Source organism: Vigna unguiculata, chromosome 10, assembly GCF_037176805.1.
Source record: "Vigna unguiculata cultivar grain cowpea cultivar isolate G323 ecotype 2 chromosome 10, ASM3717680v1, whole genome shotgun sequence".
In the NCBI taxonomy this organism is placed as follows: Eukaryota; Viridiplantae; Streptophyta; class Magnoliopsida; order Fabales; family Fabaceae; genus Vigna; species Vigna unguiculata.
In genome coordinates this window covers 41513398-41524466 of record NC_140801.1, presented here as the reverse complement: position 1 = coordinate 41524466, position 11069 = coordinate 41513398, and the positions used below count along the sequence as shown (strand labels likewise).

The following is an 11069-nucleotide window of genomic DNA, read 5'->3' as shown; positions in this document are numbered from 1 at the left end:
GGCATGGAACTGGTTGAGTTCCCGTCGGCTACTAATGGGCGAGGAGTCCTTAGTATGGTGATTACATGTGTCGGGCGCACGATGGGCAAGGAATTGATATGTTCCCGTCGGCTACTATTGGGCGAGGAGTCCATAGTATGGTGATTGCGTGTGTGCCAGGGTTCAAGTATGAGACTTGGATGTTTTACTACAGACGAGGAGTCTGTAGGGCAGGACTATGAGCGGGATAGGCTCATAGGGTTGGACCACGAATGAGTTAGTTTCGTGGGAGCACAGTGAAGTCCCAAGACCTATTTCATGGATATGACTCATGAAGGACTATGAGGTCATGGTTGGGTTATTTGAAAAGCATGAAATATTATTTATGTTATTTTGGGGATGGGTGGCATATTTATTTCATGTATTGGTTTATATATTGTGCATAGCTCACCCTTTCTGTGTGTGTGTGTGTGGCGATGATCGGATAACTTGTTATTCGGGAGCAGATGATTTGACAGGTGGGTCAGGAGATGCTTAGATTCGGAGCGAGGGATAGCATGGGATTTTTGTATATATGTTTACTATTTTAGTTTTGAGATAATTATGTAACCTTCGGGAGCCATTTTAATTTTATAACAGTTTTATAATTATGGACTCCGGTATTTATTGCATTGTATAAAAGATTTAAATTTCCCACGTTTTTGGGAAGTGGTTTATTTATAAATGTGGAATTTATTTCATTTCAGAATTTATTTATTATATATTAGTAATATTCCTTAGGAATGTTACAATTGATATCAGAGCAAAAGTTTTGAAAATATTTTTAAAATATTTTGGGGCTAGTGGGAAGTGAGTTTATCGATGTGGTTGTTTGTTGCATGTTTGTGTGTTGAATGTTGAAAAGATGTGTGTGGTTTTTGTTGACTAAGTGACTGATTTATAACAGTTGTGATGTGGCGTATCTAGGCTATGGCTGCTAACAGGAGGAGGAGGAGTAGTGGTGCGGATGACATCGCTGAGGCTATTCACCGGATGGTGGATGCGATGCAGCCACCCGTAGCAGCGCAGCCTAGAACGGCGATTGCACCAATCAGGGTGCCGACCGTGGAGGACTTCTTGCGCCACAAGCCAGCAGAGTTCACTGGCAAAGCCTCTCCTGATGAAGCGGATGCATGGCTCCACAAATGTGAGAAGATTTTCAGGGTGATGAATTGTGAGGATGAGCAGAAACTTCTCTTTGCTACCTATCTGCTGAATGAGGATGCGGAATATTGGTGGACAGGTATGCAACAACAGATGGAGACTCGGGAGGATCCGGCGACATGGGCCAACTTCAAGACTCGTTTCCTGGAGAAATATTTTCCAGATACCGCTAGACAGGACAGGGAGGCAGAGTTCCTTACACTGCAGCAAAGGGATATGTCAGTGCATGAGTATGTCAACAAGTTTGAGCATCTGACGAGATACTCCTCGCAGAATATTACTGAGGAATGGAGGTGCTTTAAGTTTGAGCGAGGACTCAAACATGAGTTAAAGAAGGTGGTGACGCCCTTGAGAGAGAGAAGATTCCTAGTCTTGGTGGAACATGCCAAGAGTGTTGAATACCTGGAGAAGGGCCCTGGTCCTATTGTGAGCCGACATCAGAAAAATGTTGTGGAGGCTAGACAGATGAAAAAGCCGTACAGCCGACAACAGACTTCTCAGGGTCCCACTTGCTACCAGTGTGGCAGACCCCACCTGAAGAGGAATTGTCCACATCTGGCAGGCGGAGTAGGAGAGTCAGGCGACTGTCACAAGTGCTTTATATGCGACAAACCGGGACACTTCGCCAACAATTTCCCAGAAAAGAAGAGTCCTAGTGCGAAGAAACCAGCAGCATCGCCAGCAGAGCGAGCTAGAGCAGCTGGCAGAGCCTTTGCCCTAACCACCATCGAGGCTACACAGTCGGGTATTGTTTGGTAAAGTAGTATTGGTGTTGTTTGATTCCGGAGTAACACATTCCTTTATTTCTGATGCATGTGTGTCAAAACTGAGCTTGGAGAAACGTGACTTGGATTGTGAGTTGTTGGTTTCAACTCCATCTTCAGGTTAGGTGGCTACCAGTTCGGTCTGTGTAGGTTGTTTAATGGAAGTGGTGGGTGTAACATCCCTAAGGAATATTACTGATATTAAATAAATAAAATTCAAAATACAATATATAAAGCCATAAAACCAGGAGTCCATAATTCATAAAACTGAAATACAAAATCAATGGCTCCCGCCAGGTTTACATAAAATTCTCAAAACAAAATTATAAACATATACTATATGTATATACAAAAATATCCTCTGCTAGCCCTCGCTCCGAGTCTAAGCATCTCCTGGCCCACCTATCACATCATCTGCTCCCGGATAACAAGATATTCGATCATCGCCACATACACACAGAAAGGGTGAGTTATGCACAATATATATAAACAAAACATGAATATAAATATGTTCCCCAACCCAAAATAACATAACTAAAATTCTCATACTTTTCAAATAACCCAACCATGACCTCATAGTCCTTCATGAGTCATATACATGTACTAGGTCTTGGGACTTCCTTGTGCTCCCACGAAACTAACTCATTCGTGGTCCAACCCTATGAGCCTATCCCACTCATAGTCCTGCCCTACCGACTCCTCGTTTGTAGTAAAACATCCAAGTCTCATACTTGGACCCTGGCACGCACGCAATCACCATACTATGGACTCCTCGCCCAATAGTAGCCGACGGGAACATAACAGTTCCTTGCCCATCGTGCGCCCGACACATGCAATCACCATACTAAGGACTCCTCGCCCATTAGTAGCCGACGGGAACTCAACCAGTTCCATGTCCATCATGTGTCCAACCACCAAGCACATCCCAGACCCCTATTGGACTTAGTCCTCCAAGCCCAAACACCACACCACATGCATATACAACCTAACCTTAGTATAAACAACCAAAACACACTCACAAACACATAGAAACATAGTAATTCGCATTAACTCGCTTAAGCAAGGGACTTCTCGCCCAAGCTAAGCCCTCAGCCTCGCTTAGGCTAACTCACCTCACCTGAGCGAGCTTAAAACAACAACAACACCAAGTTATCTCACTTAGGCGAGATCCTCTCGCCTGGGCGAGTCACACCTTTGCCTAAAACAACACACAGACCTCGCCTAGACGAAGTTTCGACAAAACAACACCACTGCACTTCAAAAACTTGCTTAGGCGAGTCACTCTCGTCTGGGCGAGAGTGTCCATCGCTCAAAACCCAAAACCTCTCGCCTGGGCGAGATATCGCGCCCAAAATTCCCAAGTCACTTCGTGACCTCGCTTGGGCGAGTGTCTCTCGCCTGAGCGAGAGACCATGTCGCTCAAACCACTCCTTGGTCGCCTAGGTGAGAATCACGAACCAGGACTCAATCTGAGACTCTGCAACTCTCGCTTAGGTGAGATGGACCCGCTTGGGCGAGTCTTGTAGGGTTTCGAGTCTGTTCCCGCATGCACTTCACTCAACACCAATGTCAAACATCGTTCAAGCGCTTCCAAATCAAAGTAATGGCAAGCAACATCAGAATCATGCTTCCTATTCATATGGACTACCAAAATTCGAGTATAAAATCAACAATGACACAATCCATACCAAACCCTCACCCTAATCATATAATGCATCACATGGTTATGCACACCATCTCAAACCAATCAAACTCTCAATCACTGCACATAATACACGAATTTCATGCCAAACAGAAATCAATTTAGAAAGCATGACACAGAACCATACACATATCATGTAATTCACACGCACAAAAGAAAAGTTCCCCTAACCTGGAATTAGTGATCAACAATTGAAAAGATAGAAGCCTTGATTCGCAATTTCCCCCTTGGTCCAGCCCTTGCACACCCACAACTCCACTCACACTCTCAAATTCGTGCTTCTCACTATAGCAGTTCACCACAAATGCCAAAACCCTTCCCTTTACCTAAATTTTGGCTTTCATAGGTGCCTTTATGTTGGGTTTTAAAAATAAAACGGGATTGGCTTTAGTGTGAGCTTAATGACTATTCAAGTCCCTTAGTGAGTGATTTTTCAGCACCTAATGGTTATCCTTCTGCTAGGTTTTCTTTATCCCTTCACATTCATACCACAACTAATAGTTAGCAAAAATAAAGCTTATTCTTTACCCTTCAAGGTTTGAACCCGTGACCTTCCACTCATAAGGCCAAAGCCTAACCACTATGCCAATTCACATTTAGTGATGCCCTCCCATCAAAAACAATTTACATCATCAATTCCATACTCATACATATTATTAAAAATTAATAATAAAAAACCACACATAATTGGCATACATAGGACTTGAACCCAAGTCCTCTCACACAATCAAAGTACTCTCAACCATATGAGCTAGCACTTTTCCACGTCATACCAACTAACAATTAATGCCATAAATGCTCTTTTTACTCGCATTTATTTATTAATTAATTATTTAATTAATAAATTTCACGAGTCTTACAGCGGGCCGCAGGTTCAAAGTGAATCTCATCTGCTTGCCAATGGAGGGCTTGGATGTAATTCTGGGAATGGATTGGTTGTCAGGCAATCACGTTGTTATTGATTGCGGACGACGCAGTGTGATTTTTCCAGAGACTTTGGGGCTAGAGTTGATATCAGCTCAAAAGGGGATTAGAGAGGTTGAAGCTGAAGTTACTTGTTTCATGATAGTGGCTCAAGGAGAGAAGAAGAGCACAGTTGAGCAGATTAGAAGCATACCAGTAGTGGATGAGTATGCTGATGTCTTCCCAGACGAGATTCCAGAATTGCCACCGAGTAAGGATGTGAATTTCTCTATTGATCTCATCCCTCGAGCGGGACCAGTTTCTATGGCACCATACATAATGGCACCAGCTGAGTTAGCTGAACTGAAGAAGCATATTGAAGACCTGCTTGAAAAGAAGTTCATCAGATCGAGTGCGTCACCGTGGGGAGCATCGATATTGTTAGTGAAGAAAAAGGATGGCAGTTCCAGATTTTGTGTTGACTATCGACAATTGAATAAGCTGACCATAAAGAATAAGTACCCATTGCCGAGGATTGATGACTTACTGGATCAACTGAAAGGAGCTGCGGTGTTTTCAAAGATTGATTTGAGGTCTGGGTATCATCAGATCTTGGTCAAGCCAGAGAATGTGCAGAAGATGACTTTTAGGTCACGCTACGGGCATTATGAATATGTGGTGATGCTGCTTGGGGTGACGAATGCTCCAGTGATCTTCATGGATTACATGAACAAAATTTTCCGGCCGTACTTGGATCAGTTTGTCATTGTGTTTATTGACGACATAGCCGGGAGGAACACGCGGAGCATTTGAGAGTGGTGCTAGAAATCCTCAAAGAGCATCAGCTGTATAGGAAACTATCGAAGTGTGAATTTTGGCTCAAGGAGGTACAGTTCTTAGGTCATGTAATATCAGTCCAGGGGATAGCAGTGGATCTGGCCAAGATTGAAACGGTGGTAAAATGGGAGAGACCGCAGACCGTTACCGAGGTGATGAGCTTCTTGGGTCTGGCAGGCTACTACAAGAGATTTGTGGAGGGTTTCTCCAAGAGGGTGAATCCGTTAACTCAGCTCACTAGAAAGGATCATCCTTTTGCTTGGACTGATGAATGTGAAACTTGTTTTGAGGACATGAAGAGAAGGTTAACGACTGCACCGATGTTAGTCATTTCAGATCCAACTAAGATGTTTGAGGTTTATTGTGATGCCTCATATCAGGGGCTGGGTTGCGTGTTAATGCAAGAGAAACGGCCAGTCGCATATGCATCTCGTCAATTAAAGGTGCATGAGAAGAACTATCCTACACATGATTTGGAACTAGCAGCAATAGTCTCTGCCCTCAAGACTTGAAGGCATTATTTGTATGGAGCACAGTTCCAAGTATTCAGCGATCACAAGAGTCTGAAGTACTTGTTCGACCAGAAAAAGCTGAATATGAGACAGAGGCGATGGATAGAGTACTTAAAGGATTACGACTTTGAGTTGTTATACCATCCTGGTAAAGCTAATGTCATAGCAGATGCCCTGAGTAGGAAGAGGATCCATGTGTCAACCATGATGATTAAGGAGTTGGAGTTGTTAGAGAGGTTACGAGACATGAATCTGGGGCTGGATATGGGGGAAAGTCATATATGGTGCAACATGTTGAGAATTACCAATGAGTTTTTAGATGAGGTTCGGGTGGAATAGGGAAAGGATCAAGAGCTGCAACAGATAATAGGTGAGCTGGGTACAGATAAGAGAAAAGATTTCAAGATGGGTAAAGACGACATCTTGCATTTTAGAGAAAGGGTGTGCGTACCCAGGAGTCGGGTATTGAGGAAGATGCTCTTGGACGAATGGCATAAGAGCCGTCTTAGCATACATCCAAGTATGACTAAGATGTATAAAGACTTGAAGGTGACCTTCTGGTGGACTGGCATGAAAACTGATGTGGCAGATTATGTAGCATCGTGCTTAGTGTGTCAAAAAGCGAAGATCGAGCATCAGAGGCCAGGGGGTACGTTAGAGCCTCTAGAGATTTCTCAGTGGAAATGGGACAACATTTCCATGGACTTTGTTATGCATCTACCAATGTCAGTGAGGAGGCATGATTCCCTATGGGTAATAGTGGATAGATTGACGAAGTGCGCACACTTTCTACCCATTAATCAGAAGACGTCTCTAGATAAACTGGCAGAGCTGTATGTCAGGGAAATAGTCATATTACATGGTGTACCTGCGAGTATCATATCAAATAGAGATCCGAGATTCACCTCGAGGTTCTGACAGTCGTTGCAGAACACTTTGGGCACTTAGTTGAGAATGAGCTCGGCATATTATCCTCAGACTGATGGCCAGTCTGAGAGGACCATACAGTCTCTGGAGGACTTATTGAGAACATGTGTTCTGGATCACCTCGAGACGTGGAGTGATGTGCTACCGCTGGTGGAGTTCACTTATAATAACAGCTACCATTCCAGCATTGGGATGACACCTTACGAGGCCTTGTATGGCAGGAGATGTCGGACACCTTTGTGTTGGCAAAAAGATGGAGAGTCTGTGGTTCTTAGCCTAGAATTTTTACAACAGACTACTGAGAAAGTAAGGGTAATATAGGATCGGATGCGTGCAACTCAGAGTCGGCAGAAATCCTACACAGATAAGAGGAGGAGGCCACTTGAGTTTGAGGCTGGGGACCACGTGTTCCTCAGGGTTACCCTTACAACAGGTATTGGGAGAGCATTGAAGTCGAGGAAGTTGACACCTTGATTCATCGGTCCATATCAGATTACGAGGCGAATTGGACCAGTGGCGTACGGGATTGCATTGCCACCTCACTTTGCAAACCGGCACAATGTCTTCCACGTATCTCAGTTGAGAAAGTATGTGACGGATCCTACTCATGTGCTGGAGCAGGATGATGTCCAGGTGCGTGAGAATTTGACTTTGGGAGTGGGACCGGTGAGAATTCTAGATTCTCAAGTCAAGCAACTCAGAGGGAAGGAGATTCGGACTGTGAAGGTTCTCTGGGACGAGGCAATCCAGGAGATGACTTGGGAGATGGAGGATCTCATGAGGAAGTCTTATCCTCACCTCTTTTCTGATAATTCCTATTTTCGAGGACGAAAACTTTTAAAGGTGGGGGAATTGTAAGACCCGTGAAAATTAATTAATTAATTAATTAATTAATTAATGTGGGTAGAAAGTGCCTTTATGACATTAATTATTGTTTGGTGTGACGTGGAAAAGTACTAGCTCGTGGTTGAGAGTACTTTGATTGTGTGAGAGGACTTGGGTTCGAGTCCTATGTATGTCAATTATGTGTTGTTGTTTTATTTTTTATTTTTAATAATATGTATGAGTATGGAATTGACAATGTAAACTTATATTGATTGGAGTGTATCACTAAATATGTATTGGCATGGTGGTTGTGCTTTGACATTATGAATGGAGGGTCATGAGTTTAAACCTTGGTAGACAGAACTTAACTTTTATTTTTACTAAACTTAGTTTGGAATGAATGTGGAAAGGTAGATAGAACCTAGCAGAATGGGGCAACCAAGAGGGTTGGAAAACCACCAAATAATTAACATTGAAGAGGAATTTGAAATTGAGGCTGTGAGGTGAGATTTTGGGTGTGTAAGGGGCTGAATTGAGAGAGAGTCTGTGGAAAATCATTGGCAAACCAAGAAATCCCACTTTTCTTCCCAATCTCAATCAAACATTCAGGTTAGGGGAGCTGTTTTATGTGCATATAAATTCTGATTGTGATTCTGTGTTTTTTTAGTCTCAAATTGATTGGGTAAGATATGAATTGTATATTATAGGTACTGGGATTGAAAAATTGGTGTAATTGATATTATGTAGAAAGCTTTGTGCATTGTATGTTTTGGGAAGGAGGGTGTTAGGGTACGGTAAGGGTTGATTGTGGCCAAACCTGTATTTTTTTGGTGATTCAAATGTGCTTATACCATGTGTATACGTTGTACTTTTGGGTATGAATTGTTTGGTACTGTTGTATTACGTTTTGGTATAATTGTGGATTGGTTTGGTATGGTTTTGGATGGTATGTATGTGTAAACAGAGGGAGAACTCTGCAAGTCTCGCCCAAGCGAGTGTATCTCGTCTAAACGAGAGTTGTAGAACCTCATTTTTGCTTCTGTATTGCGTTTCTCACCTAGGTGACCCCGTATCAGGGTTGAGAGACTTGTCTCTCGCTCGGGCGAGAGACAATCGCCTAAGCGAGGATGCGAAGTGACCTGAGTGTCCTGAGCGCGATATCTCGCCCAGGCGAGATGTATTGGGGTTCTGAGCGACAGGATGCTCGCTTAGGCGCGAACGACTCGCCTAAGCGAGGTCACGATGAGAATTGAGTTTTGCTTGCTTGAATCCTCGTTAGGCGAGGTGGGAGTTATTTTGAGCGATGGTATGACTCGCCCAGGCGAGATGATCTTGCCTTAGCAAGGTAACGTGTTTATGCCACTGTTTTAAGCTCGCTCAGGCGAAGTGGACTAGCCTAAGCGAGACTGAGTGTCTAGCTTGGGCGAGGAGTCCTTAGTATGGTGATTACATGTGTCGGGCGCACGATGGGCAAGGAACTGATATGTTCCCGTTGGCTAGTATTGGGCGAGGAGTCCATAGTATGGTGATTGCGTGCGTGCTAGGGTCCAAGTATGAGACTTGAATGTTTTACTACAGACGAGGTGTCTCTAGGACAGGACTATGAGCGGGATAGGCTCATAGGGTTGGACCACGAATGAGTTAGTTTCGTGGGAGCACAGTGAAGTCCAAAGACCTAGTTCATGGATATGACTCATGAAGGACTATGAGGTCATGGTTGGGTTATTTGAAAAGTATGAAATATTATTTATGTTATTTTGGGGATGGGTGGCATATTTATTTCATGTATTGGTTTATATATTGTGCATAGCTCACCCTTTCTGTGTGTGTGTGACTATGATCGGATAACTTGTTATTCGGGAGCAGATGATTTGACAGGTGGGCCAAGAGATGCTTAGATTCGGAGTGAGGGATAACATGAGATTTTTGTATATATGTTTACTATTTTATTTTTGAGATAATTATGTAACCTTCGGGAGCCATTTTAATTTTATAACGGTTTTATAATTATGGACTCCGATATTTATTGCATTGTATAAAAGATTTGAATTTCCCGCGTTTTTGGGAAATGATTTATTTATAAATGTGGAATTTATTTCATTTCAGAATTTATTTATTATATATTAGTAATATTCCTTAGGGATGTTACATGCGACAACAAATAGACAACTTGCCCTTGAATTTAGAGTGCTGAAAAATTGAGTTAGATCTCATCAAGAGATGTAGAATGAAGTAAAAATCAGAGAAGAGACATCTATAAGGAGAGGACTACCAAAAGATACAAGACAAAGATAAAGCTGAGAGAATTCATATAAGGAGATTTGGTATGGAGGAGTATAGTTGAGGCTCAAAAGGACACCAAAGACAACAACTTTGCACCCATCTAGGAAAGGCCTTTTTGGGTTTGGAAAAATCTAGAAAACGGAGCCTACCTACTAGAAATAATGATATGGGAAGAGATCTTGAAAACATGGAACGTTTCCCATTTGAAAATTCATTTCGATTAAATGTACTATTTCCTTTATTGACATTTTTATCTAAGGAGGATTTTAGCTGGAAAGGTTTTAACGAGGCATGAGTTAATGAGAACATATTTTATTATATCAAGATTTATTGGTCTAGGAAGCTTTCATTCAGGTGAATCCCTCCCAAATACAATTTAAAGTGACCGGTTAAGGAAGTTTTCATTTTGGTGAATGCCTCCCAATTACCTAACAATAAGATGTGTTAAAAGCTAAAATAACAAATTTTCCCTGTATAAAATCCAAATAAAACAAAGCCCTAACACAATATAATGTGTTAGGTAAGTTGTAACATCAACAAGAGAGAAGTAAATGACGCAAATTGCAAAACGATCGGTTAAGTTAGTCGTCAATCTGAATTAATACGCAAAAAATATGTAGTAAAAGGCACAAGGCCACTCAAATTGTCATCAGTAATGATATTTTGTATGCAATATCTATAAACAAAGAGAAAATTTTGTATTCTTCATAGAGGTTACAAAAAATGTCCCAAAACAAGAGAGACTATTCCCAACAGAAAAAAGGGCAAGACCAGAATCCTCAAGCATCACCTCCACCTCTTTCTTGGTCGACGACACCAAATATTTGTATTGAATTCTCGGGAATGTAATCAACATTCATAAGTTCTCCATTGTAAAATTCCTTGTCGACATCAAAATTCCCCTCGTTGAGAGTAATGATTTAGAAGAAGGCCACTGTTGTCGCGCTTTGGAGAACCCAAGTTCACGTTGCTACAACACAAAGTGTTGTGCATCGATAAATCTTCCTCTAGGGAAGCCTGCTTGGTGGTCTCGACTTGGTAGCTTAACATGATATCATCGAACTTGCATTAGAGTTAGCAAAGTTCCCTTTGGAGCCTTTTCTCCTTATCAACTGATTTTGTTAAGAAGTCTTG

At 42.2% G+C, this 11069-nt stretch overlaps 2 protein-coding genes across 2 annotated transcripts; both read left to right on the top strand.

Moving 5' to 3' along the window:
- Positions 1-948: 948 nt before the first annotated feature.
- Positions 949-1941, top strand: LOC114165494 (uncharacterized). Its single transcript, XM_028050104.2, has one exon. The coding sequence runs from the start codon at positions 949-951 to the stop codon at positions 1939-1941; it is 993 nt and encodes a 330-aa protein (XP_027905905.2).
- Positions 1942-6854: 4913 nt separating this feature from the next.
- On the top strand, positions 6855-8385 carry LOC146883225 (uncharacterized). The gene is made up of 3 exons (XM_085667478.1): positions 6855-7139; positions 7320-7568; positions 8320-8385. Exons 1-3 carry the CDS (start codon positions 6855-6857, stop codon positions 8383-8385), a joined length of 600 nt encoding a protein of 199 aa, XP_085523604.1.
- Positions 8386-11069: the final 2684 nt, after the last annotated feature.